This window comes from Poecilia formosa, unplaced genomic scaffold, assembly GCF_000485575.1.
Source record: "Poecilia formosa unplaced genomic scaffold, Poecilia_formosa-5.1.2 Scaffold2, whole genome shotgun sequence".
In the NCBI taxonomy this organism is placed as follows: domain Eukaryota; kingdom Metazoa; phylum Chordata; class Actinopteri; order Cyprinodontiformes; family Poeciliidae; genus Poecilia; species Poecilia formosa.
In genome coordinates, this window is record NW_006799941.1 from 1,581,939 (window position 1) to 1,609,716 (window position 27,778).

Here is a 27,778-nt window from a genome sequence, read left to right on the forward strand (position 1 = left end):
TACACACAAAACAATGAAAGCATCGCTGCACCAAGCCAAAACTAGGGTAAAATAACAATATTGCAGATCAGGACAAACCATATACAAAATATGCACAAGTTGAAATAAAAATATTCCCATGAAGAGATCATGTTATCATAAACCTTATTTCTTCTCAAAATTGTACTAATTAGTCTCTTCCAAACTTAAGACAGTTCAAATTAAACCATAATAAAAAGAGGAATGTGCCTGAAAACAAAATGATTTCAGTCCAGGCAACATTGTACAGAAAATAATAATTTGATTTACTGTGTGGTTATATTGCAGTGCAGACTAGTGCAAGCATAGGAACCATTAATGATAAAAATCAGCACGACCGTAGATCATTTTCACCGAGGTTTATGGCAAACCTTAATAAAAAAGAACTTGAAGGACTTATCTTGATATAAATAGATATAGCCTATTCGACTTTCGGAAGGTGCTTTCTACATTTGATCAAATGTGCAGACCAAATGTAAAAGTAGAAACATCTTCAAAATGCAACAAGTTGAGTTAAAATACATTTACTTTTCTACACTACTAAGCAGCGAGTAAACTTTCAAAAGAGACGAGAGTTTTTACCTTCATGCACGCTGCAGGTTTCAGTTCTGTAAGCGGCGCACTTGCTCTGGTTTCCTGTTGAACCGGACTCACTGAGGCAGACAGTATGAGCGCCTTCATCCGCCGTCTTTAAGCGGTCTGTTAAAATAGCCTCCGCTCAGCGCGCCTGCCTCTATCAGAGATGGGCCCAGAGATAAATAGCCGGGGTTTGAGCTGATTTCCAGCGAAGCCTGTCCCCTGCTCAGCGCGGACAGGTTGGATCATTGCTTGGCCGTGGCGCGTCTGAGGAAGTGACTTTGCATCTCATCTGACAGACTGAAGTTATCAGCGTGGCGTGGGACGCAGCTGCGGCACATCCTGCATGAAACAAGCGCTCACCCTGACAGGTTGCTGGAAATGTCATGGGTAACGCTGTTAGTACAACACGATGTTTTTTTTTTTCTCGTTTTTTTTATTGCCTGCTTTACAAATCAGGAAAATGTAAGCTTAGTTTCCGCAAAGTAACTGCATGGCATTGTTTTATTTTTATTTGGGGTTTTCAACATTACAGTAATGTATTTAGCATCCTCTAAATAAACAATCCGTAAGGACGAAGAGCATTATGTCAGATTTAAACAATTGCCTGCGGTTAAAGTTACGTTATTTCCACTTTTGGTATGAGTAAGACCACAATGTATAACTTTGGTATGACCTTCCCGAAAGTGCAAAGTTTTTTTTTTTTTTTTTTTTTTTTCTCGCATGCAAAAATAGAGATTTTGTAAGGAAGTTTCTTGGTGAGTCAAGTACAAGCATATTTTAACCAAAAATGCATCAGACACACTTTTGTATGGAGAGACAAAGTTAGACTTTTTCTTTGTACACAAGTGTTGCTGTTCTAATATTTGTATCTGTTTAGCCTAAAGTGTCATTTAGAGGTCAAGTGGATATACAGCAGGCATTGGTGTAACGTTCCAATATATTATATTACCTACTGTAAGTATTGGTTTTAAAAGCCTTTTTTGTGAAAGAAAAGAAACTGTAAATGTATCTCTTCTGTCTGAATTTGTTATCTTACTTGAGTACTTTTTTTGGCTATTAATAAAAAGTCATTCAACTTAACTGAAGATGTTTTTATTCTAACAAAGCTTACACCATGAGTTAATCACATTTCAAACATTTTTTTATGTGCATTTTATTGTTCTTTGCCCTGTAACACTTTAAATTCTTAATTATTATCTACAAGGCAGGGAAGCCTTTTAATTGATGCAAATAATTGATGACTTATGTTATAAATCCACTTGATGAATGCTTGTGGTTTGGTTCCTCTGTGCCTAACTGGGTCATGTCGGGTTCTCTAGAGAGCTTGCTGGCACTCCCCTGACATTCCCATGTTGCACTCTGTTCTTATAGTCTCTGCTACGTGGGTTGCTCCAGTGTTGTTTGCATTTCAGCCACAGCCTGCTAGTGGCTTCCTCTGCCTCCTTTCTGAGTGATTTTGGTCACAAGCTTTGATCTGCTTGAGCTTCTGACTCCACGTCTAGACAGAATACCCCAAAGAAGCCGTAATATTTTGACTGAAAATCCCCCTGCAGGCATTCATGGATGAGACTCTGCGCATCTCGAGTTTCTTTCTGACCTCCATCATGCTCTAGTTCAGTTGTGCATGTGCAATTAGAGCCACATTTTGTTGATCTGGATAACAAAACATTTGTACATTTTTCAGGGTAACACCAAAATAGCTCATTGTTAAAGCTGTTAGCTGCAGTTGGTCTATGTATATTTACATTTTTTCTTGAACTCAATGGTGTTACCAACATGTATTTTTAAATTTATATTTGTACTTCAACATACTTCAAGAAAACATTTTAATTTTTTTTTATTCTTTTTTCCCCAAACATAAAAGGACAGCTTGAACACAGTGTGCTGGAGAGTCTAAGACTTTTTACGCTGCAGCAGTGATTGAGATTCACAACTAATATCCAGACAGGGGTTGTTCAAAACTTGTGGCAAACCTAGAAACTAAGACTTACTGTATTATGGAATACAGCAAAACTATATGGGCTAATCTTTTGTGCCCACACTACTGAAAGAGTAGTGGGGTAAAAAGAATGTAAACGGTTTTGGTGTATTAGAAAATATCTTGCTCATCACACATAACTTTAAATTCCTGTGTCACGTGAACACAGCAATCAGAGAATAAGTTTTCAGAGAGTAGAAGAGCCAGAATGTTTTTTTTAACCTGAAGGGGGGAAAAAAAATCTGAAAAACACAAGGTCAGAGGTCAACAATTGATTAGATTCAAAGTTGCTAAAGCTTGCAGATCGTTCCCTACGAGAAGTTAAAATCTTTACATATAATTTACAACTTATCTTTCCATTAAATATCCACTACTTTATCCTTGACCTCCCAAGTGTATTCATTGATATTTGTTCACTAAAGTTAACTAAAAAACCTATGAGGCCTTCAAAGAAAAGCTGCATTTACACAGAGATTAAATCCCACTCAAACTGACTTTGTTTAATGTGACTTCTACAGGCTATTGGTTGCATTTTATTTGGTGCTATCAGAGAAACAAGAACCCTTTCTATTTGTAAGCAAAAATTTCAAAAACCATTATGATTTTTTTTCCCACTTTACAGTTATGCTCAAGAAGTGTGATATGAAAGTGTAAAATTCTGTGTATTTCATGTCATTTCATATAAATAATTAGATGTTACAATATGTCATCACTTTAGGCTGGGATATGTACAAATCATGGTATTGAATAAACTTCCTTTGCACTGATTAATGTATACTTTATTAGACTACATCCTGAATTGTTACAGTGTTAGAAATACTTCTGCAGTTTCAAATTGGTCAGGGTATAAGTATTTACAACCATTCTGTTATATGCAGCAGCCTGTAATGCCTCTGGGTGACTTCAGACAGACCGGGGTGGGTCCATCTTGGACTGAGGATTCACTCCACCCTCTGTTGTGTTTACATGGGCACATGTGCTGCTTCATTGACATCTCTCTCATAGTGATAAAAGCCCTCCCACCACAGGACAATGTTCCACTCCCAGTGCGGCTTCAGCCAGTGTGTGTGAGCACGATATGGGGGTTCATCTCCTCCTCAACGGGTGACTCCTCCCGCCACTTCACTGTTGAGCGACCCACCGGCCTCCGCTAGGGAGTGGCCAGCAGCCACGGAGGCAAGACTCAAACAGCCAGTCCGCCCTCCTTTTTCCCCACCTCCGTGTTCAAGGCTCCAGATGTGTCTCAGTAAAAAATATATTCTTTTGTATGACAAGATTGGCTTTCATCGAGAAAGGAACTTATCAATATTTACTTAGATTATTTGCTGGTGACGCTGTTTATGGGAAAAACAGATAACCAAACGTCAATCATGTTCAGGAGCGCAACCTACCGTGCTTGATCCCGCCCAGTTAACTTCACGTTCCTTCATCTCATTGGTTGATTCGCTGGCATAGGCGGTTCCACGCTCTTCAATTCGGTATGAAATGTGTCATTTAAAAGGAAGTTAGAACGAGGTGCGCTTCTTTTATAATTAGTGATAGCTCAAGTAACGTTCAATTAAAGGTAAAAAAAGAAAAAGATTTACGGGGTGTTTAGCACATATTTAATCGCTCTGATATGCAGTTCCATGAAGAAAAGACTGCCCACTGCAAAAATTTCTTATTTTTTTCTTTCATTTCAATGTTTCAGATCATAAAATACGTTTTAATATTAGACAAAAATATGGTTATTGTTAATGATTTCATTGATTAATTGAAAAATACAACAAAACTAACTTTGTTTAATGTGTAAAACAACAATTAATAATGTTTTTTTTTGTTTTGTTTTGTTTTTTACATTGTTGTGGGGAAAATATGTTCCACTCTTTTGGCACAATGATTTACATAAAGCTACGATGGAGGTGTTTTTCAGCATGAATGTCCAAAGTCAGAGTTGGAGTTGGTGGTGCTTTGGGTCATTGACCTCCTGAGAAATAATGGGCTTTTGGGGTTAAGTTCAGAAAGTTATGACTGGATTCCTTCAGGATCCAGTCACTAAAAATTGACACATAATTTTTCTAACAACTCCAAATTCAACTGTTGGTATAATGTTGTTTTTCTGAAATATTGTGGTAGTTTTTTTTATGCCAGATATATCAAGATACAAACCTTCTAAAAACATGATGCTTCTGTCACCTTAGTCCTCAGAACGTTTTCCCATGAATATTGAAGATCATCAAGATCTTTTCATGACAAATGAGTTTAAGCCTTTGTGTTCTTTTTGGTCAGTAGTCTTTTTGGCTTTTGGTGCCATTTTTTGTCCAGTCTTTCTTGTTAATGAATTGTGAATATTAACTGAGTAGGTCCTTCAGTGCTTTAAATTTTAATGTAAATTTAATAGTGCTAAAAATTATACACAGATTTAAATTTATGTCACACTGAATAATCAAATAAGTTGGGAAAGCTTTTATTTTTGGATGGGATCTTTTGCACATTAGTGAGTTTATCAATCCATTTATTTATTTCTCTATTTATTGCCAATTTTGACACTATCAGTCCTCCATATCTTGATACATAATGAATTCTATTGTGAGGTCTTTTATACTACTTCATCTAATTACACAGATGTTATTTAAGTTATTACTTCATTTTGCAGCAGTGTCACGAAAATTTATTTGTTAAAATTCAACTCAATTTCTCAAAAAGATGTTATTTACAAACTTTACATATGTGTAATTCTTTGAAACAACTAGCGGTTTCATTCACCATTTCATCTCTTTAAGGTTAAATAACCAAAATGGAAACCAGACTAAACTTACATCTACAAATACCGGAAAAGGGTCAGTGAGTTTGTTCCAGTAACCTCGTGGTGAATAAATTGAACGCACCACAGTTCCTTCTTCAAAGAGAGGGGGGAGGCGTTAAGTTAGTGTGAAGTTGTGAAAAGTTGTCAAGCCGAAAAAGAGCAAAGAAACTCCTCCCGTCTTCAAATTATGAGCAGTAAGTGAACTTTTAAAAACTCGGTGACCTAATTAGGAGAGTACATTTATATCAACACTATGAAGTAACGGCAGAGCGCAGTGTTTTACTCAGATTTAATACGACATCGTTTTGTTATCGATCGGACGTTGGAAGCATTTTAAAAGTGAGAAACTGACGCTTATTTATAGCTACTTGTTGGATACACCACTAACATTTATTTAAAGAAACATATTCGTTTTCATACTGTATAATTATGGGTTCGTTGTACACTTTTATTTTAATATAGACAACTTGTTGTGTTTTACCGAGCAGTTGGAGCTGTGTCGGTCACTTTAGCTAATGCCTAGCGAGTTTTCTACACATTACTTAGCTAATCGGCTAGCTGGCAGTGTAAGCAACCCGACGTAGGTTTCCTTGCTACAACCCCCACAAAACAATTCCAAACCTCACAAAAGTCGCTTTATTTGAGTGTATTTGATTGAGTTTATACTTTGTTGCCAAATGTTACTCGGTTTGTGCCTTTGCCGCTTAAGAAGTCGGTGATCTTCCAACTCTTCTTCCGCAGATCAGCAGCAGCAGGGTGAAATGGCCGCTGTGGAGAGCGGTGGAGGATTCAGTCAGAAGCGAAACACAAACTCACAAGTAGGTTAACCTGTCACACAAAGCTGCACTGTTGCAAAATTGCATTGCTTTCTCTTTGATGGTGTTGTGTGTTGTTGGAGTGATTCTGTGATCCGTCTGTGTTTGAAACTGTGCGGGATGTTGATTTTTCTCCCCGGAGCACATGTCACTGGGGTGGGGAATGGGCAGGTAAATTTCGCCCACACGGGGTGTTCCCGTCTTAGCCGGGCACTTCGTGTGCGTTTCGCTCGGCCCATTTGGCTGGCCTCGGAGGGGGTGGCTAGAGGAGTGTGCTAGTTTATAGGGCAGAATAAAGTGTGGGAGGGCGATGGGTGGGTTTGGGGGGAGGGGAAGCCGAGCCCGCCGCCGCTCCTGAAAAATGTGGTCCCTCCCAAACTCAGCCCCCCATGTTTTCTCTCTAAAGACCAACTAAACCAGAAGTGCTACATTGTAATATAGGCAGCATGAAAGTGATTTTAATGCAGTTTCTGTGTGTGGTTTCGCACACACAAAGCAAGCCACACAGATCATCATTGTGGTAAATTTAAAAGTCAAATCCCTTCCTCCTAAAATGTTTAGGTTTGGGGTCTTAACTTTAAAAGCTGATCATCCTCCTTATGCTATCGAATCTACTTTAAACATTCAGTCTCACATAAATACCTGATATATTTATTTAAGTAATTCTGCTTAAGATATTAGTTTTGTTTGATACTTTAGTCTCTCGGGGGGGATTTTTTTCTTGTCTTATTTTGTCCACGATCTCCTGTGAATTTGTCTATTTAAATAAACATTTTAAACAGTTAAAGATCTACATTTTTGCAAAGATGGTAAGGTATCTCTTGGTTTAGTTTAATATGTGAACTATGTGAATTTTTTTATGTGTACATGTTCAAAATGTCCAGAAACTGTCTCACCAGTCTTTATTTAGTGCTCAGAAAGGAAAGACTATTGATCAGAGAAATTACCTGAAAACATAATCTCTTGGCATGCTGTTTACTACGCCCCTTTAAAGTACGAACTCAGTTTTTTTCTTGCACACAAATACTAATGCAAAGACAAATACGAACTGAAGATGGTGTAGTTTAGGACAAAATGTCTCACGTTCTCAACTGGCTGCTGGATTATATGGGACTTGTCAAACGCCAGGTTTAGCATCAACAGACTGACTCTGGATGCCGGGACTTCATGGCAGAATTAGCTAGAAAAAGCAGTTTCTCACAGTGGCCAATGTAAAAAGGACAAAAAGGCCTGAAATGGACATTGAAGAGTAGAAAACTGAAAAAGTGTTATTTACAGGTGACTCAAGGTACGAGGGCTTCAAATCAAGCTGCAGAACAAATTAAAAGATCTAGCCAAGTGTGGTGCAGGAAGCTTGAGGATGGTCTGGCGGTGGTAAAATAGGAGATTTCAATGAGCAGTCAGATTTTATGGAAGATGCATCAGGATGTGTAGGATGAAGTCTCATCTGTTTAGCATGAAAAATTTCTTAGCTCTAATTGCTGTAAAATGTGCCGTTTTATTTTTCCTTAAAACCAAAATTCAAAGTTAACATCTGCAATTTCAGTTCATATCTTAATGTCCAACTCTGATAGTGACTTCATGTCTTATTCCATTGCAATTTTTTTTTTTTTTTTTATTGGAAAGAAGAAAATCTTGAAGTAATTTTGGTAATTTCAGTCATAGTGTATGTTACAGAGCAACACAATGCGCTACAGATTCCCAAGCCTTTAAATGTTTGTGCTATTTCTATTGGCAGGACTCACAGCAGCCGTCTCCTCTGGCCCTGTTGGCCGCTACGTGCAGTCGAATCGACACCCCTGGAGAGAATGACTCTTCAGCCGAGCAGCAACAAAATAATCAGCAGCACCTGGAAATAAATCAGGGCATCTTTACCTCCACTGCCAACGGTTGGCAGGTTGTCCCCCTCAATGTTCAGGCATCCTCAGGCTCCAACACCATCACCACTGACTCGTCAGGGGTGATGGCCGGAGGAGACAACTGCAAGAGCAGACAGGTGCTGTCAACATCAGCAGCAGCTGTGAGCACTCAGGGTCAGCAGCAACAGCAGTACGTAGTAGCCCAGGCTCCATCAATGCCAGGTCAGCAGTTGCTTACCACTATATCAGGTGTGATGCCCAACATCCAGTACCAAGTTATACCGCAGTTCCAGACAGTAGACGGTCAGCCACTACATTTTGCACATGCTCAGCAGGACCCGGCCGTATCCGCTGCTGCAGCACAAGGGCAGCAGTTTCAGATCGTGTCCTCTCCCAGCGGCCAGCAGATCATAGCTGCGACCAACAGAGCCGGCGCCGCTGGGAACATTATAACCATGCCCAGCGTCCTTCAGGGGGCAATCCCCATACAAAATATAAGCTTAGGCAACGGTGTGTTGCAAAACCAGGCCCAGTTCCTGGCAAACATGCCACTGTCTCTGAATGGAAACATCACGTTGTTGCCTGTTGCCACGGGTGCAGCGGGGGGAGATGTTAACGGTAGCGGGGAGGCTGGAGGCAATCAGCTGGTTCAGCAGCAGCCAGCCACCTCTGTCGGTGCGACGGGGTACATGACCACCGCGTCCACTGCCACAACACAGACCTCATCCTCTTACGGCGCCACCCAAACACAGAAGAGTAACGGCTCGGCGACGGGCACATTCCAGCAGAACGTCCCCATTCAGCCGGACAACAGAGATGGCCAGCAGCCGCAACAAATCCTCATCCAGCCTCAGCAGGTCATCCAGGGTGGAGCGCCACTTCAAGCCATCCAGGCCACGGCAGGCGGTCCGGTGTTTGCAACTCCAACACTCACTCAAGAGGGGCTTCAAAATCTTCAAATTATGCCAAACACGGGGCCCATCCTCTTGCGCACGGTGGGCCCCAACGGCCAGGTTAGCTGGCAGACCATTCAGATCCAGAGTCCAACAGGAACGCAGTTAACTCTGGCCCCGGTGCAGTCCCTGCCCCAGCTGGGGCAGAATCAGGGGGCGGCTGGGGCTGCAGGGATCCCGGTCAACGCGGTGCAGATCCCGAGCCTTCAGACCATCAACCTGAACACACTGGGCAGCACTGGGCTGCAGATGCATCAGCTGCCAGGAGTTCCCATCCCCATCACCAGCACAACAGGTCCGTCATTTACCAGCGTATTAAACAGCTGGGATAGTTTCTAAAAGTCTTTGGTACTAATTCTGTAACTAATGTTTGTTTCTTCCATTTTTGTGATTTATTACAAATTTTTCAGGAGATTTTTTGATAATTTTGTTCCCAACTGTCATGTCGTCACTTTGCTGGCAAAAGTGATTTTTGCCAAAAAAAAAAAAAAAAAAAAAAAAAAATTCACCACCTCTTTTTTGCCAAAAGATGATTTAAAAAAAAAAAAAAAAATCACTTAATAAAAATACAGGCAAAATGGAAGACAGCTTCTGCATTTCCTGATCCGGTGCTCAAATCTGGTTGGACCAGTTTAGCCGTTCGTTTTCATGTGAAACTTTAACCACACTGTAAATGATGCCGTCAGTTTTTTTTTTTTTTTCTTTAACTACTTCCACTCACATTTTAATATTTTGCTGCAGTTGTGGTTTGGCTACACCAGCAGGTTTTTAGCAAGGCTGCAGCTTCACTACTAATGGTTTAGTTTGAACCACAGGCAGCCAGAGCTGAAAACAATCAAATGTTTGCATAATGGTGAAAGTGAACAGGGTGTGCAGCATTAACAATTCTTTTACAAATAATTAAGTTGCTGTAACATCATTGTTTTATATCTTTTTGTTTCTCATTTAAAGGAAATGTTAAAAAATTAAATATAGTTCCCAAACGTTTCTTTATCATAATGATCGCTGCACAAAAAAAAAAGAAGAAAAAAAAAGTAAAACCTTTTTAGAAGTTGAGAAATGATTTGCATTTAGGCTGGAAGGTTTCATAACCTTACACTTGGATTCTTTCTTCTCATTTATTACAGGGGACCAGGTATTGCAGACAGGCGGAGACGGTTTGGATGACGGCGCACCTCTGGAGGATGAGGATTTAAGCCCTCAACCTCAGGGACGACGAAATCGAAGAGAAGCTTGCACCTGTCCGATGTGCAAAGATGGAGAGCCACGGTACGTCACCGATCTGTATGGCTGGTGTCTTGGGTAAATGTGTTAACACAATAATGAAAGTGCTTTACTCCTTTGAGTAAGTTTTTATTTTATTACAATTTAGTGTTTTGTCTAGCTTTCAAAATTTAGTGCTATTAATAATGTCTTAACTTCAGAAATGGTTAAACTTTACATTCCTGAAGTATCAGTCTGAAGGATTTGGCGACATCTAGTGGTCATGTTACACATGGTAGAGACGTGATTAAAGAAAGGGGAAAATCCTGTTAATAATCCTAGGGGACGTAGAGGTAAATTTCCAGGAGGTTTTTGGACTTTTGTGAAATTTGAGATTATTCCTAAGCCTCAGATAAATCGATGACGGTTTTTATGCAAAATAAATTTTGCTGCATGTTTAATTCAAATGTAATAGCCATGCAACAAATGAAAAAATGTATAATCCCGTCAGTTTATTTTAGTATACCCTAGATAGCTGTATGCGTTGATGCAGTCTTTACCCTGAAACTCAGATATTTTATTGTAGATTTTTCACTTTAGTGGATTAGGCAAACCTCCAAATATCAGACCAGGTTAAAAGTTAACTCTTGAACATTTTTGACTTTGTACAGTGACCCAAATAAGAAGAAGCAGCACATCTGTCACATTAGTGGCTGCGGGAAGATCTACGGCAAGACGTCCCACCTCAGAGCCCACCTTCGTTGGCACACAGGAGAACGCCCCTTCGTTTGCAGTTGGTCTTTTTGTGGCAAACGATTCACACGTTCAGATGAGCTTCAGCGCCATAAGAGGACACACACAGGTGAGGAGTTCAGTGTCCAGGCCAGGGACTACATTCAAATGACTGAGCACAAATTTTAAGACATTCTAATTGCACAGCCTTCAGTGCGCAGCCCTTTAACATATTTTCCTCCTCTTACTTTCAGGAGAGAAGAAATTTGCGTGTCACGAGTGTCCCAAACGCTTCATGCGCAGCGACCACCTCTCCAAGCACATCAAGACCCACCTGAACAAGAAAGGACCCGTCACAGGCAACAGCATCACTGTGTCAGCCGATGCTGCTTCTCCGTCGGCGGGAACAGAAAGCAGCGCAGGAGCCGGCTCAAACAATGACCAGCACACCATTGTCACCATGGAAACCTTATCTGCTGAAAGCCTTGCTCGGTTAGCCAGCAGTGGCATCAACATGATGCAGGTGGACCTTCACCAGCTCAATGGCAGCAGTTACTAGGGACGGTGTGAGAGAGATGCCGAACGATAAATTTGGACATTTGGGAGGGATTGGGGGGGTCAAAGGGCATGTTCCAGCAGAAACGGAGCCTCTTGGAGGTGTCGGTCTGAAAGGGGTTCTCCGATGCTAATAATTTGTAGAACTGAGACAGAAATTTGATTTTCATTCTTGTATGTAGAGGCTTGTGGTATTTAGGTTTCTGAGGTGGACAGCTGGGATTAAAATCTCAAATCTACAGAAATCACTGTGAAATCCTATTTCCTCTGAAGGGAAATGGTTTTACACTAACATCTGCAGCCTTAAATGGTGTAAGACTGCAACAGAAAACACAGGTCAGCACGCGCCATGATGTCGCTGGAATTCTGTTGAGGTTCTCCAATGAAGAGATGACACTAAGTCAGACTCTTGATCTTTTTCTCTCGCCGTTTTAAGCTTTGCCCCATTTTTTCTTCGACACCTCAGAGGTTTCCTGACCGGCCGGCCCAGGCTAACTAACGTTTCATGTCCCTCAGGCTAACCGACACATCAACTCAAAATGAAACGTCTACAAATAATGGAGAACGTCTTGCAAATTTTCAGATGTCATTTTGTTGAAGCCAGAAGCACACATGTGCTGGAGCATATTAGTCGTGAAATTCTGAGAATAACTCTTTAACTTCTTTTGTGAAAACATTCAAGCCATCATGCTTTATTGTCGGGATAGAAGCAAAGCATATTTTCTATGTATATATACTTTTTTTTTTTCTAGTCAACAGTACAGAAATTCTTAGCACAAACAGGAATATATAACATGGTTGCAGGTGATTGCCTTTCTGTTGTCTGTACATCTTATGCACAATCAATCTTAATCTTATTTTTATATATATATGTAGATTTAATTTGTAAACTTCAAAGCTTTTCATATAATGTTATAAGATCCAGATCTTCCAGTCTCTTTTCCATCTTATATCTTCCTCACAGCCATGTCAGTGGTTCGTTTTCCCCTCTTTGGTTAATAGTTTTCAGGCATGGTCAGAATTCTGCGCAATAATGTTAAATACTAAATATACAAGCTCCAGACCAAAGGTTTATGCTCCTTTTTATAAAAACTACTTGGGGAATCTTTCTTTGGTCCATAAGCTTTCTAAAAGTACTCACCTAGTGATGCAAATGCCAAAATTATAACTGGAAAACATCCAGCAAGGCCGACTGTGTGTACTCTTCCTTTACTTGTTCAAACGAGTAGCAAAAGGCATTGTCAGAATGTATTTGCCCGAGTTGTTTTTTCCTTCATAATTATGCTCTGTATGAATTGTAACCTGTACAATGCATGTTTAAAACTTCAACTCATTGGACAGTAAGTGCTCTTACCTCCTTTCCCTGCCCCCCCGCGTTTTTAAATAAGGGATTTTTTTTTAACATGTTTATATAACTACTGCAAATGCCAACACCTGGATTAAAAGGACATCTTTCTCATTTCTTTGCGAACATGTCTTTAGCTTTATTCACAACATACAAAGGACAGCAAAAACGTGGTTAAATTTATAAAAATGGTAAAAAACAGAAAAACTTCACAAGATGCAACAAACTGAACAAACGTCCACCCAGAGTTAAAATCACATGTCCTCCTCCTCGTCTTTCAGTTTTTCACGGAGACTGCAAGGAGAAAAAAAAAAAAAAAACATTAAATATTTAGTAATTCTAACTGGTTAACAGCATAATCAGGTTACAGGAGTCTGAGTCTCACCTGCTGAGGTAGGAGTGGACGTCAGAGAAGCCGTGGTACTGAGCCAGAGGGAACAGGATGCCAGTAGGGCATCGGCCCTCGCGCTGGCGGCAGAAACTACAGTTGCAAATACTGCGGCACGGTGGGCACTTCCAGTCCTGAGGAGACGCCGCAAAGTTTAGAAGGATAAGTGATACAAACTAAAAATAAACATTGTGATTACACGATGCTGTTAACTTCAGCCTTGCCTGCATTTTGTAATATTCTCAGTGATTTTTTAGAAGTAATAAAACACAAGCCATGCGGGGCGTTTACATTCCTGTAAAGGGGGGAGGTAAACATCCAAGCCATCATGCTTTATTATCGGGTTAGAAGCAAAGCATATTTTCTATGTATATATACTTTTTTCTAGTAAACAGTACAGAGGTAATCTGAATTTTGGCTACTGTTTCTGCCCTTCAGGGTTTTCCTCTATTTTGCTTCCTTCATTGTACCTTCACAAACCTTAACCTTTTTGATACTATAATAAGGATTATAGTTGGACTACACTCCCCCCTTTACTTTTTCCATAATACCTAAACCTAGAATTAAAAAAAAAAAGCTAATGAGAACAGGGAGCCTTCTAGTAAAGGATGTCCTAAAAAAAAAAAAAAAAACATCAACAACAAGCAGAAAAATCTTACATTTCAACGTGAAGTTGCATAAATGCAAAGACTAGGAGAAGCACACAATACAAACATCACTGAAAACTCCTCCAAAGCTTGGAACCAAACATTTACGGGTAATTTGTGGTTTCAGGGTGTGGAAGCCAAGCGGTGTTTATGGGAACAACCCTTTTCTGGGCAGCAGTTCATGACCTGAATCTTAAGATAGGTTTTCTGCCAAAATAATGAACCAAAGGCATGCAAGACAGTCAACAACGGAAAAAAACCCTATCAATTAACATTTTAAAAATAGTAAAAGGAAAAACATTGTTTATCTTTTTACTGCCTCATCTTAACGAAAGAAATTCCTGCTAAGAATTCAATTAGTATTTTCATTAATTCCAAGTTCTTCACCGTTTCTCCATCATGAATGTAAACGCCACTTGTTAAATAAAACCATAACAAAGTCAACATAAGAGTTTATTGCAGCTGCCAATTTCATTTATGGAATATAATCTATCATCAGAATGGAAACCCTGTGGCTGTACGTTAATTATTTACAATAAAGCATTAGAGAGCACTGACCGGATTAAGCAGCGCCTTCCTGACGTCCTCTCCATATCGGTTCCTCAGGCACGGCCCGCAGAACTGACCCTGAATCCCTCGACAGTTCTCATTGCGGCAGCAGGTCTTTGTGTCGACAGTTTTCTGTCGGCACTGATGGCACGTGGAGCCCTGACAAAAAAAATAGAGAAATTATTAACTTTTTGCAGTGCCAATGAAAAATGTTAACCTATGTATTTAACCCGTTAATTGCTTTTACAAATCAATCATGATCAATAAAACGTGGCTTAGGATTAGGCCAAGAGGCATACTGGAGACTACATGGTCAAGTGGAAAAAGGTTCCTTGGTGTTTTTGGCTATTGGACCAGACACTTCTGTTTGGCAGACACCAAATGCTGTGCATCACCACAAAATCATCATCACAAGCATGGTGGGGGCAGCATCATGCTGTGGGAATGCTTCTCAGCAGCAGGCCCTGGAAGGCTTGCAAAGGTACAAAGAATGAAGCAAAATGGAGGAAAATCCTGGAGGGCATTTTCTTTCCATTTCCAAGAGAACTATGATCCATTATTCTCCTGCAAGATAACGACCCAAGCCATTAAGCTAAAGCTACACAGAAATGGTTTGAAGAAAACCTGACTGAGCTTGAAGAGTTTCGCCAGGAAAATCTGGAGCAAAACTGCAGCATCCAGATGTGCAGTTGTGATTGAAATGTGCTTCCAGTAATAGCAGCCTTGAAGGGGGTAAATATTTACTGATTTTATGTTGCATATTTCTGAGCCATGTTAGACTTGGATTTTAAAGAGCTGGATAACTTGTTGCATCTTTACAAATGAAAAGATGAACACGTCCTTTACAGATCTGACTGGAGGAATAAACTTTGTGTGAGTCTGTAAGTGTTAAGTTCACCACTGAACTTACTGTGACACTGTTGTAAACCTTGTCGGTCATATTGTCAGCCACCAACTCCAGCTCGTCCTCTGTGATGTCATCTACTGGACGGATGATGTGAGGGTGGTTCTGATTGGGTCGTGGAGTGCCGCGGCGACGTGGAGCTTGGCGAACCTAAAACAGGTAATGAAGGTGTGCATTACTTCAGTAAACATCTAAATAACCATATTTAGCTCTCATTGATTACCAATGTTAATTATACAAATATCAGAATTAATCTGTAGAGCAAAACAAACATGGTTTCACCAGCTACTTTATTGTTCAGTTTGTTGTTTAACTAACCTCCAGCAGCTCTTCCTCCAAGCTGAGCTCCACAACTGCTTCCAGAGGAGATGAAGGGTCCTCGATTCCCCCCATAGAGCGGGTCTGTCTGCGAGAAGCCCGTTCTGGGTTCCTCCTGGTCTCCCTGTCACTTTGACCAGAGCGAGGCGGGCGCTGGATATTGGAAATGAATCCACATAATCAGTTAGTCCCAAAGGAATATTCAGGTTAAGAATCTCGAATTTATTAAATCTGTACTTGAATTTCAAAATCAGCACCAAATAACCAAACAAACACAACAGTCATTACTAACTATTTGAATATATACCAATTTGAAGGTCTACTTTTAGTTTGTTCTTTATGTTTAATAAAAACACATTTTTATACCTTGGCTTTCAACACACTGTGATATTGTCTTGTATGGCACCTTAAAATACACCTGCCATGTTGTATGTGTGTATATACATATATATATATTTTTTTTTTACATATTTCTGTTTTAATGTACAGTACTTTGGCTACCCCAGCGGTTTTTAAAATGTGCTATTGAAATAAAGGCACCTCAGACATTCAGTTTACTGCAAAATTGTGAAGACTAGCAGAAAGACGTCCATTTATGAGTTTTCCATTATACTCACAGAGCTTTTTCCTTTTGTCGTCGGTCTGCCTGCTTTTTTTTTAAGAAAGCCAGCTCCTCCAGGCATTTTCTGTAGGTCTGCCATCAGCTGGGCCAACTGTTGGGAAATTGATAGGAAGACAATAAATGGCAAATTAATACCGGTGCATAATTCACCAACCCTAAAACTGATACGAGAAGTAATATATTATGACAACTATAGTGTAGTAGGCTCATTGATCATAATTGTAAAACTTAGTCTTATGGGAAGCATGAAGATTCATAAAATACACATATTGGTATCCATATAACTTAGGCTTGTATTTGGTAATTTTCCACATGTTAAGTTGATAATCAAGGAGACATGTCTATTAACACAGTAACAGCGCAGACTGTAAAAGTTATGGTTGGACAATCCATCAGTTGCAGTCTAATCTGCAGGGGACAATAATGTTCAGACAGCTTAGGTCTAGTGACGAATGGCTTCAGACCAGAAAAACGTCTTAGTCATTGTCATCTAAGGTAGAGACTTTTCAGGTGATTCACTTGCTGAAGAGGTCAGGTGTGACATGACTGCTTAAGCAGCTGATTCACATGCATTTATTCTATGAATGCATGTGAATACATGCATTCATACAATGCATGTATGAATGCATACATGCATTCATACATGCATTGTATTAATGTTCATCACATGCATTCATTATATGAATATGAATATATATGAATGCATGTGAATACACCTGCCATGTTGTATGTGGCAGGTGCCTCTTACACAATGCATTGCATGTGTGTAAGAGGCAGATGCAATGCATTCATTGCATGTGAATCACCTGAAAAATCTTCATAGCCCACACTTTAGAGGGTAACGAGGAGGAAAAAAAATATGCTGTTTCAGATTATTCTTCTCTGGTGGTTTCATGCTCAGTGAAATCTGATTCCAGATTGTATTGAAATCACCAATATAAATAAAAATACACATGCCAGTCAAATAAAAAGAAATAATCAGTGTTAAATACTCAAACATCTAGTATCAACACTTATTTTTTTGTGTCAGAAGTTCAACTTTAGTGCATTTAGAAAAATATTTGACAAAATTTTTGTGAATGTTTTCCTTAGATGTCTTATACCACTAATTACAACCTCTACATCCAAGAAAACTATTTTATTTAACATATAAAATTTACAAACGTCACCACAAGGCATGCGTTTCTGGTTTACCATTGCTTTGTTGGCCTTGATGTTCTGCTCTCTCTTGGCCAGGAAATTATCCGACTCATCTTTTGCAGAACCTGATCCATTGTCCTCAGCCTGATGCGGTTGACTCACAGCCTTCTCCTCATCCTCAAATTTCACATGCTTGCCCTTCTTTGACCTTTTGGGCTCTCTTGGCCTCTTCACTCCTCTCTTTGCTGCAATATTTTCTTCTTCATCCTCAAACTCTGAGAGCTGGAAAGAAGAGGAAGAGCCAGAGCGAAGTGCAATCCTCAGCCTGAAGGGCTGACAGGCAGCAGGTGGTTTAGATGTGATCTTTAGCTTCATGGGAGAAGAGTCAGGTTGTGATTCATGATGCAAATCCAAATTCTGCAGGCAAACAGCAAGGATTTGTCATAAGAGGCAGATTTCTAATATATTCTTCAGTCGAATTTATTAATAAAAAAGGAGGGAAAATAGATTTAGTCGTGGAATAATTAAAAGTTGTCAACATATTACAAGTAATAGTTTATATGCCATATCTAATGTTAAGTGTGTTGGCAATAAATACAAAAACATACCGTTTCTGTGAGCTCAGAGTCAGAAAAGCCATCAAATGTCTCATCACTTTCTGAATCCCCTGCAAACACATCCACTAGTTTCTTCACATCAGCTTCACACTTTGCCTGTAAATGAAGAGTAAAAACAGCTTCAAAAACTTGTATTAATGTTCATCTTAAATTCAGTAGGCATTCAGTGAGTAAAAAAAATATACATTTTGATTCATGACTTCAGTGCAAACCTCTCCAGTTTAGCTAGGTTCTCCAACAGACAAACTTGTCGTTCAAACCTGATTGGAAACTAGTGGCGCTTGTTATGAAGATTCGGACAGAACGAACACAACCGAGAGGGGCGGTGTTTTGTTTGCTGACGACCTATTTTAACTCCGCCCTCATAGAAAGACGTGGACACTAAAACAGACTCCAAAACATATTTAAAATGTAATTTTCAAAACTGCAGTTTTGAAATGTACATTTTAAGTATCTGTAACCTCAGTTCAGAGGTTAAATAGAAGATATGTAATAATAAAGGTTTATACTTATAAATCGCAAGAGGGCTGTGGACAAAAGCTGTACTTACAATCTGATAGATTTGGAGACTTGTTTTGCAAATTAAACTGGACTAAAGATTATCAAGTCAAAATTTGGCATGCAGATTGATTTCTACCAAGAAAGCCTCAATGCTGTGTTTGAGTAAAACCCCTGGATGTGATCACTCAGGCAAGGAGGTTATTTTTTTTTTCAGACTTTTCTCTTTTCTTCTTTGATTTTGAAGTAGCTCAAGTTCAACTGACCAGTTCAGTTCTATATATAACATAATGTGTATTTGTATCCTGCTATGTCATTAAGTCCTCCATTTTCAACCAGAGGGAGGTGCAGTTTCAGAGGATACCATGGGAACTTGGCCTGTGGCAACACCTGCAGGCTCAAATTCACACCTTGCAATTGATTGGAGGTTAGCATGATGACTACTACAGAAGACTTATAACACAGGGGATTCCTTCTAAGTCTAATGGTTCCTCTTTCCTCCACATCTGTGACACTCTCCTCTATTACTACTGCTAATTTCTGTCTTCACTTCTGAGCACACTTACAAGCACAGACACGCAGACCAATTCCTATACATGGTGCAATCACATATGCACAGGCAGCGGCGTAAAAAAATCTACACTATCTACTTGAATACCTATAGTTGCAGCAAACACATTTAATTCATTGTTTCTTGTTCTTTATTTCTTTTACTTGTATTTTTGTTTTCTTTTTCTTTCTTTATCAGAGTATTTCTTTTATGTTCCTCACTGATTTGACTGTTTTTTCTGATTTTAACAACTGTCTCCTTCTAATTAAATAATGCTTTAAATAACAAATAAATTTAAATAAATTTAAAAACCAATAAAATAATGGTTTAAATAATGCTTTAGTTTTTTTTTTTTGTTTTTTTTTTCAAACTATGGGAACGTGTTTTTGTTGTTTTTTTTCTTCTAATAATTGTACCTTTTGATTCCATTTGATGTAAAGGGTTTCTGGTAAAATAAGAAGCAGTTGTGCTTGTGTAATTCATATCCGCTGAATCATCTCACTATATTTCAGTGTTATTTTACAAGCTGCATTTTTGCCATTGCGTACACGACGTACGTATCCTTTAAGGGAGGGCGTGGCTTCCTGCTGCAGATAGGCAGCCTCAATGCGGAAGATAAATAAAATCCTCCCTATTTCTAACTTTTCAAGAACAGAGACAAGGTCCTCAGGTAAACCTATCTGTAAAAATATATTTTACAGACATGATATTTGGCTATCAAATCAAGTACATATGAACTACAATAATTAGAAGGCTAAAATTACTTTAGGGTGTCTTGCTTGCAAAATAGACAAATGTCTTCCTGTATTTCATTACTTGTTGTTTAACGTTGTTTTAACAGTTTCGAGTGTTTTAACCCCCGCATTCAGCTTGAAGGGTAGTATGTTTTTGTAAACTGTTTCTTATTGTAATCCTTTTAACCACATTCAAGCAACTGTAATGGTGAAATCAGCCAGTGTGTTTTACTCGTTGCTATCTCTTAAGAACCATGCTTTACAGGAAACACCCATTGTGGACTTTAGTGCTTGGAAATCTGGTAGAGGTTAAATCACAATAATGATAAAAAAAATATTCAGATTTTCTTTAGTTTTTGTCATAATCATTCCTTTTATTTATTTTTAACTGGTCACTTCATAAATAAAAGTATAATACACTTACTGGCCCGTTTATTAGGTATGCCTTGCTAACACAATGGACAGCCTTTTACTTTCTGAACCACCTTAATTCTTCATAGCGTGATTCAAGAATGTGTCAAACATTCGACTGAGATTTTGGTTCATGTTTACAAGATAGAATTCCAAATGTGTCACTTAAACAATGTTGATCCCAAAGGATTCAAAATGTGCCAAGAAAGTATCTCCCAGACCAAACACAAAGCCACCACAAAAGGCAGGATGGATTCATGCTTTCTTGTTGTCAAATTCAACTTCTGACTCCACCATTTTAATGTTGCAGCTACAATCATCATTCATTGGACCAGGCAGCATCTTTCCAATATGTTTTTGTCCAATTTTGATGTGTCCCAGTTTCCAGTTCTTAGGAGTGACACCCAGATTTTGTCTTTTGGTGGTGTGTAGCTTGTGTGTATCAAAGTTTGATGTGTTGTGCATTTAGAGCTGGTGTACCTGAGCGTTAACGAGGCATTATGAGGACTGCTGCTAGCTTGTTTTCCCAAACCTGTTACCTGTGGCCTGCTCTTTGTCCTCTGACTTTACTGTGAGATTATTAACGGCACAACTTCCTCTTAGTGAATATGTTGCAATCTGATTGACTGATTCACTCTTTCTAGAGACAAACAATGAAGTAGGGATAATTGTTAAAAGTGGCCAGTGAATGTATGTTTAGGAAAATCATTCTAGAAAACTTTCATTTTGAATATATTTTCATGTTTACCATCAGTTTCTTCTCAGCAACCATCTTTTTTTGATTAGGATAGTTGTATAGAGAACGTAGAGTTGTGGTTAAAATAAGTTATTGTACAAAATGTTAATGTGGACAATTTCTAACCTTTTGTATCATTGCATTGTCAAAGACTCAACAATATAAATCTTTTGCAGGAGGTTTTTTGAGACCTAAACTCTTCATCTAAACAACTTAACACACAGACTATGTGGCCAAATCAAGGTGGGATTTCACACCACGCCATAACAACATTTTTGACAAGTTTGATGCCAGTTATATCTGATCACTTTTCTAAGGTCCATAATTGTGCTGCTTTTCCATAACAGGTCCTCCTCCTCAAATGGGTCCCCAAAACCCTGCCTTCCCTCCAGGCTACAACCCTGCATTTCCCACTGCTCCTGCATCAGGAATGTTCCCCCAGGGTCCGAACCCTGCATACCCTGCAGGCCAATTTCCAGCTCCCATGAACCCAGCCATGGTTCCCATTGCACCTCCAGGGGCTCCTGGACCCCATGCATATCCCATGGCTCCTGGACCCCATGCATATCCCATGGCTCCTGGAGGTGTTCATCCAGGTCCATATCCCCACTCTCCCAAAGGGGGCCATCACAAGGATCCTCATCATGGTGGGTTACACCCTGGGCCTGGAATGGTTGTTGGAGGACATGGACACAAAAAGCATAAGAAGATGAAAAAGATGAAGAAGATGAAGAAAGAACACAAGCATGGACACCACAAACATGGCAAGGTGAGGTTTGGCTTGGTTCAAACAGGAAGTGATTGTGCATAAAACATTGTAAAAAAAATTGTTGAAGATCCTTTTTTTAATGACCATCTTGACATTGTTGTAGTCACCCAGGTCAGAGAATAGAACATTGTGCAAATCTTATTATAATCTGATTAAAACAAACTTTACAAATTACTTAATGGAACATTGAACAAAAATATGCTAATTTAAACCAGAAGCAGAAATTAGTCAACAAATAACATACTGAAATGAATGTTTTTTAAGAAATAATAATCTGATACAGAATGTAAAGACAAAAATTGTGAGTAGTACCATCCTAAACTTTTGACATTAAGGAATACACTGCCCTCACCCAGTATGGCTGATTATTTTTATTGATTAATTTGTTATGCCCCAATTTAACTGCAATTGTGCTGTTTTTTTTTGTTATTCTGACTCCCATGACTCCAGTTGTTTATATTGTCAGTCTTGTACTAAATGTAATAGTTTATTGCATAAACTTTGATTGAAACATCTGTAAAGCATGGCAATATAAATTGTTTTGTTTCATTATGTATGTTTTTTGTCTTTACAGCATTCAAGCAGCAGTAGCAGCAGCAGTAGCAGCAGCAGCAGTGACTCAGACTAAATCCTCAAGATCAACACTCAGCCTTCATGCTTATTCCAAAATTGCAACTGATCTTATTAACTTAATCAAATCATCTCACTTTTACATGCACAAACCCCCTTTAAAGGTAATTTATGACACTAAAGCAGCACGCACACTAGTGGTTGTTGCCTTCAGTTTCTGAGTTTCAGTTTATTTCCATTTCTCTTACAGGACACAGGACTTCATTTTGTAAAGTGAGGTCATTAGTTTTCTGTTAAGGAAATTGTGTAAATGTAAATGCTCAAAAATAAGTGTACAACTATGACGTGTTTTGTTTTTTTAAGATGCGATATAGGAAATTTGTACAAATATTATGATAAACAGTTGTATGCTCTAAGTAGAATATTAGCTAAGTGAAGAATTGGACCCATTATGTTGTCAACATCTGATTTTATGCTCATTACTACATGGCTTCAAAATAAATAAATCAGTCACCTACATAGTAGTGTGTTTTTTCTCCATTTGATTTCAATACTTCACATTACAAAATAATTTATATTACATTGTATTGAGATAAAATTGTTTTGTGAATTGCAGATGATTCTTCTTGTATCTGATAAAATACCCTTGTCTCATTTAACTGAATGTTTATCATGTGAGATGTGACTATTAGCTTGCAAATTGAACATCTTAGGGTTTTTATTTCATATAGAAGAATCACTTGAGAGACCAACACATCAAGAGGCCAAAGTAATATAACTATTCTTTATTCTGACAAAATTTTGTCTCTTTGGTAAATTGTGAGTATTGTAAATACCCACAAGATAAGATTATTTACTCTTTTCCAGCTAAATGTTACAATTATTTTTTTATGGAGGAAAATGCTGCAATCGTTTTATTATTTAATGCTTAGCAGCTATTTCTTTCGATTTCTATATCTGCTGTGCTTGACAACATATTTTGCTCTGCCACTCGCACAATGACTTCTAGAGATCGGTTCCTGTAACCCTCGAAGGAAAAAAGATTTGTAAATGATAGAAAAAGGCCTACAATAAAATTTAAACACTTTGGTACCTTCAGGATCTCAAACCTCAGTTGTGGAACCCATAAACTCTGACTTTGAACTTGTCAGACCACAAAACAGGCTCTAAAATTTTAATTGTAACCACTAAGCAATGACCTGAACTGGAAAGTATTGACTTGCGTACTTTGGGCTTGGTCAGTATCAGCAAAGAGGGAACTCCAAGCACATTGTTAGCACTGAATTCCTTTCTCACATGGTCACTGTGGTGAACAGATTAGTCACTCATTAACGCTGTCTTGAGATTTTCCTCTTTGTCCGGTAATATTAAATATAAAATTGTTCTGCATTAGAACATGCTTGCACGGCTGTGTAAGCTTTCTTCTTCTAGTCTGTTCTTTGATGCTGTTTTAAAGAATTACAACATAGCGAAACTAATTTTAATTATACATGTAGACAGTAAAAGTGTTTAACAGGCCTGCATTTGTTTTATATTTTTTATGTTTGATTTAAAAAAAATCACATCTGTTTTGATTAACACTGATTTAGAATGCTTACTTTAAGGTTTTTCCATTTATAATCTCTGTTCTTATCGCATAGAAAAACATAAACGCATCACTGATAAAGGTAATGATTGAGGAAATGTGTATTCAGTTTTAGTCCTATGTTTAGACTTGCTGACTCATTGCCATTCTGGTATGATTCAATCACATAAGTTAAAAGATTTAAATAAAAGAAAAAAAAACACCCTTAAATTTTAAATCATTTACTTTGGTCCTGTTTAAAATAAGAGCATATTTTTGTGATACAGGACCTTTCTGAAAATTTAGGTTTATTTCTAAAATAATTGTTTGGTTATGTTGTATAAGTGTTGGAGGTCATCAAAATGTACGACCGCAACAATAATAAATAATTTATACTGTCATGATTGTATGAATAGACTGAATATTTTCTCTTTTTAAATGTTTTCCTGATATTGATTTCATAAAGCATGTGATTCTGTCTCTAAGGCATTTCTGTGACACAGTTGATCCATGATGTAATGGTGTTCTGGCACAGGTACCATTCACAGGCTTGAATATCCTACAAAGAGGTCATGTGAGTGTTTCTATGGTAACTCCTGACTCCTCCCTGTGGAAACATCCTCCACTGACGAGTGTTATCGTAGTTTCTCTGTGTGACAAAGCAAAACAGAACAAGTTTTTCAACTTTTCATTCCCCGTCAGCTGCTGCATTTTGCCATCACGTACGTGTCCTTTAAGGGAAGGCGTGGCATCTTTTTGCATTTTAATACAGTTTCAATGCGGAAGACTAACAAGACCTTACAAGTTTCCGCTTTTCAAGAACAGAGGCAGCTTCCTCAGGTAAGCCTGCACACTTATGTTTACGGACACTAGAGCTTTGCTGTTATACGAAACAATGCTAAACTTCCATAATTACAGGATTCATGAACTTTGTGGTGTTGGTTTTGCTTGTAAAACTAGCGTAAATGAAGAAAGTGCTGGTTGTTAGAGTTTAAATACGGACTAATGATTGAGACATAGTTAAACAATTTTGTTGCTAATTTCTTTATATGTGTGAATAAACACGTAATGTGAATAAACACGAATCTTAGGCTTAATTAAAATTAGTTTTTAAAATTATTTGTTGTAAAACGGCTGTCTTTCTATTGTAAAGCTTATTTTAGTGAGTTCGTACATTCCTTTTAAAGGATACTGTGTTACTGTCATTCATCATTAAACCTTTCGGAAAAGCATTTTTATCATTTAGTCCATATGTGTCGAACAGAACACGGAGATAAAAAAAAGCATTCAAACATGTGGAAAAGTACAATCCTTTCTGATCGGAACATCTCAGTATCAGAATCTCATTGACAAGTTGATTTCTACCCATTAAGTCCATCACAGGGCACAAGTTATTTTACTTAATTCAGTTCAAAAAGTCCTTTACTGTATCATTAACTTCTCTATACTCTTTCTTAGAAAATCTGAATAATTTACATGAGGGCAGTGGAGTACAGTATATGATTACAGTATATGTTATGGTATCCTTTTGTTTGAATTACTACATCAATGTAGCATAACTTTGGGTCAGGAGTAGTTTAAGCACAAGAACTTGGTTGTTGCCCATGTTCTCACTACTTCTGTGTCTGGTGACTCCTGAAGCAGCAGTATGTGCTTTGCAACGTTCCCTCAAAGTTTTGTACAGGCTCCAAATTCATAATCTTCTCAAAGCTGGATTTATTCCTGTCTTTTTGGTTAAAAAATGCTTGTTGAACAAATAATTTTTATAGAGCCTTTATTTTTAATTAGGGTACACTTTGTTAAGGTAGTTGAACCACTGAATATATACAACATAAAATGAGACAGTTTGAAATATACCTTTTACAATCTGTTTTTTACTGCTTGTTTGTAAATAATTTAACCCATAAATGTTCCTTATTTTTAGGACTATTTCTGAGACTTCTGCTTATCTGCTGATCAAGCTAAAACACAAGTCATGTGGCCAAATCCAGGTAAGCATACAAAGCTTTCTGTCACATTTTAACTTTTATGAAGTAGAAGGTATGTGATTGTACTTCTTTTGTGCATCAGCTCCTCCCCCTCCAATGGGTCAACAAAATCCTGCATTCCCTCCTGGATACAGTGCTCCATATTTACCAGCGCCTGGACCTGGGGTCTACCCCCAGGCTCCACCTCCTGCTTACCCTGGATACCCTACAGCGCAGTATCCTCCAAGCCACTACTCCGCTCCTGTGAGCCCGTCCATGATCCACTATGGGCCTCCAGGACCGATGCCCCATGGACCTCCAGGGGTTATGCCCTATGGACCTCCTGGACCTCATGCATATCCCATGCATCCTGCAGGACATGCTTGCCATCCTAAAGGTGTTCATCTGGGTCACCTCCTGCACTATCCAAAAGGTTTCGGTCATGGCCCACACAAAGGCCATCATCATCATCATCATGATGGGTTTAACCCTGCGGCTGGAATATTAGCTGGAGGAATGGCAGTGGGAATGGGCTTACTTTCTCACAAAGCTAATAAGAAAATGAGGAAAAAGATGAAGAAGGCTCACAAATACCACATGCATGGTCACTACAAGCATGGGAAGGTGAGGCTTGGTTAAAAAGCATGAATATTAATTAAAATGATTATTCTGGCACCTGAAATAATACAAGGGTATAGGTTAGTCCTGAAGCAATTATCTTTATCTAAAAGCAATAGAAACTCAGTCAGCAACTTTTTTTAAAAGTTTGTTGTGCTTTAGACATTAAAAGGAATTCTGATTCATGAAACAACAAGCTTAGGTTGCTGAATAAATGTAAACGGTATCCTGACAGAATAAAACATGAGGCTAGTTTCACCTCCCTTTGGCCTTTTAGCTCTATTTATACCGCTATCTAAATAATAGAAGTTCAATGTCAACAGTTTCATTTCCACTGGAAGTTTTTCCTCTATCAAATAAAACATAAGTTGTTTTGTGTGTAATATATTTATTTATATGTTTTCTTCACAGTGGTCCAGCAGCAGCAGCAGCGATTCAGATTGAGGCTTTCAGAGAGCGGATCATCCAATAATCCAACTAAAATGACTGCATAAGTACATTATGTTATAATATCAGTTACAGTGCATTTCTGACATTTGAAGTCACACAAGCTATTTCTTCAGGGCCTAAATTTAAATTTCAGTCGGTGTGTACCGTTGAAGTAAAGGATTTTGGCGTATGGATTTGTTTGCTACTGCTTTTTTTGTTTTGTTTTTTTGTTTCATTAGTGTAAATGAAAAATTTACACCTTCATTAGTCATCAGATATGAAGTTGTCTTTTACTTGAATTTGTAAATGTATTTAATAGTTTTGTATTACAATTACTGTGCTAGATAAGTGGTAGGGTGCAGAGTACCACCCTACTCTGCACCCTACAAACTACACCTTGTTAATGTTGAGTATTAACACGGTCTAGTTTTTTTTTTCTTTCTTGGATTTCTATCCTAATTTCTTTCAAAACTTATTAAAATATTTAAAAATGTTGCTCTATAATTGGATGTACAGTCATACCCATAACAGATTCACATTTTGTCTTGTTACAATCACAAACTGCTGATTGTTTTGTTGTAATTTTGTGTAAATAAATCAATACAATAAAAACTAAAATCTACAAATTGTGGCATTCTTGTACTGTGTACACAGCTCCTGAAGTCAATGCCTTTTTAAACCATCTCCTGCTGCAATTACAACTGCAAGTATTTTTGGAGGTACATCTCTACCTGCTTTGTGTATCTAGAAGCGTTTTCTTTGCAAAATAGCTAAACCTCAGCCTGACTGAACGGAGGTGCATCTTTGAGCATCAGTTTTCAAGTCTTGCCACAGGTTGTGAGGTATTTGGGATGTTTTAACACATGAATATGCTTTGATCTATGCCAGTCCATTAGAGCTGTGGCAGTATGTTTAGGGTTGTTAT

At 38.4% G+C, this 27,778-nt stretch overlaps 5 protein-coding genes across 8 annotated transcripts in view; 3 read left to right on the plus strand and 2 right to left on the minus strand.

Annotated features, from left to right (window-relative positions):
* Positions 1-983, minus strand: part of tespa1 (thymocyte expressed, positive selection associated 1) — a 12,043-nt gene extending 11,060 nt beyond the window's left edge. Inside the window, exon 1 of one of the 2 annotated variants that reach the window (XM_007548842.2) lies at positions 601-983. The gene's annotated coding sequence lies outside the window, so the exon portion shown is untranslated. The remainder of the gene's footprint in view (positions 1-600) is intronic. The other variant, XM_007548834.2, reaches the window with a different exon arrangement.
* A 4,463-nt stretch (positions 984-5,446) lies between these two features.
* sp1 (sp1 transcription factor) lies at positions 5,447-12,936 on the plus strand. Of its 2 annotated transcripts, none has more exons than XM_007548878.2 (6): positions 5,447-5,554; positions 6,102-6,178; positions 7,914-9,282; positions 10,115-10,256; positions 10,862-11,052; positions 11,177-12,936. In XM_007548878.2, the coding sequence occupies exons 1-6, from the start codon at positions 5,548-5,550 to the stop codon at positions 11,479-11,481; spliced, it is 2,091 nt and encodes a 696-aa protein (XP_007548940.1). In that variant the 5' UTR covers positions 5,447-5,547; the 3' UTR covers positions 11,482-12,936. The 2 variants fall into 2 exon arrangements, with proteins under 2 accessions (XP_007548940.1, XP_007548948.1); XM_007548886.2 differs by lacking the exon at positions 5,447-5,554 and adding an exon at positions 5,571-5,699.
* Positions 12,937-12,943: 7 nt separating this feature from the next.
* Positions 12,944-18,327, minus strand: LOC103135885 (cell division cycle-associated protein 7-like). 2 transcript variants are annotated; one of them, XM_016670203.1, is made up of 9 exons: positions 18,220-18,327; positions 17,999-18,103; positions 17,445-17,807; positions 16,246-16,341; positions 15,629-15,781; positions 15,317-15,460; positions 14,416-14,565; positions 13,208-13,344; positions 12,944-13,116 (listed from the first exon to the last, which is right to left on the minus strand). In XM_016670203.1, exons 3-9 carry the CDS (start codon positions 17,763-17,765, stop codon positions 13,077-13,079), a joined length of 1,041 nt encoding a protein of 346 aa, XP_016525689.1. In that variant the 5' UTR covers positions 17,766-17,807; positions 17,999-18,103; positions 18,220-18,327; the 3' UTR covers positions 12,944-13,076. The 2 variants fall into 2 exon arrangements, with proteins under 2 accessions (XP_016525689.1, XP_007548929.1); XM_007548867.2 differs by having other exon boundaries at positions 18,193-18,326.
* Positions 18,328-19,552: 1,225 nt separating this feature from the next.
* Positions 19,553-22,799, plus strand: LOC103135880 (proline-rich protein 13-like). The gene is made up of 4 exons (XM_007548857.2): positions 19,553-19,725; positions 21,113-21,179; positions 21,284-21,705; positions 22,280-22,799. The coding sequence occupies exons 2-4, from the start codon at positions 21,164-21,166 to the stop codon at positions 22,331-22,333; spliced, it is 492 nt and encodes a 163-aa protein (XP_007548919.1). The 5' UTR covers positions 19,553-19,725; positions 21,113-21,163; the 3' UTR covers positions 22,334-22,799.
* Positions 22,800-24,441: 1,642 nt separating this feature from the next.
* On the plus strand, positions 24,442-27,475 carry LOC103135899 (proline-rich protein 13-like). The gene is made up of 4 exons (XM_007548901.2): positions 24,442-24,679; positions 25,764-25,830; positions 25,910-26,430; positions 26,836-27,475. The coding sequence occupies exons 2-4, from the start codon at positions 25,815-25,817 to the stop codon at positions 26,866-26,868; spliced, it is 570 nt and encodes a 189-aa protein (XP_007548963.1). The 5' UTR covers positions 24,442-24,679; positions 25,764-25,814; the 3' UTR covers positions 26,869-27,475.
* Positions 27,476-27,778: the final 303 nt, after the last annotated feature.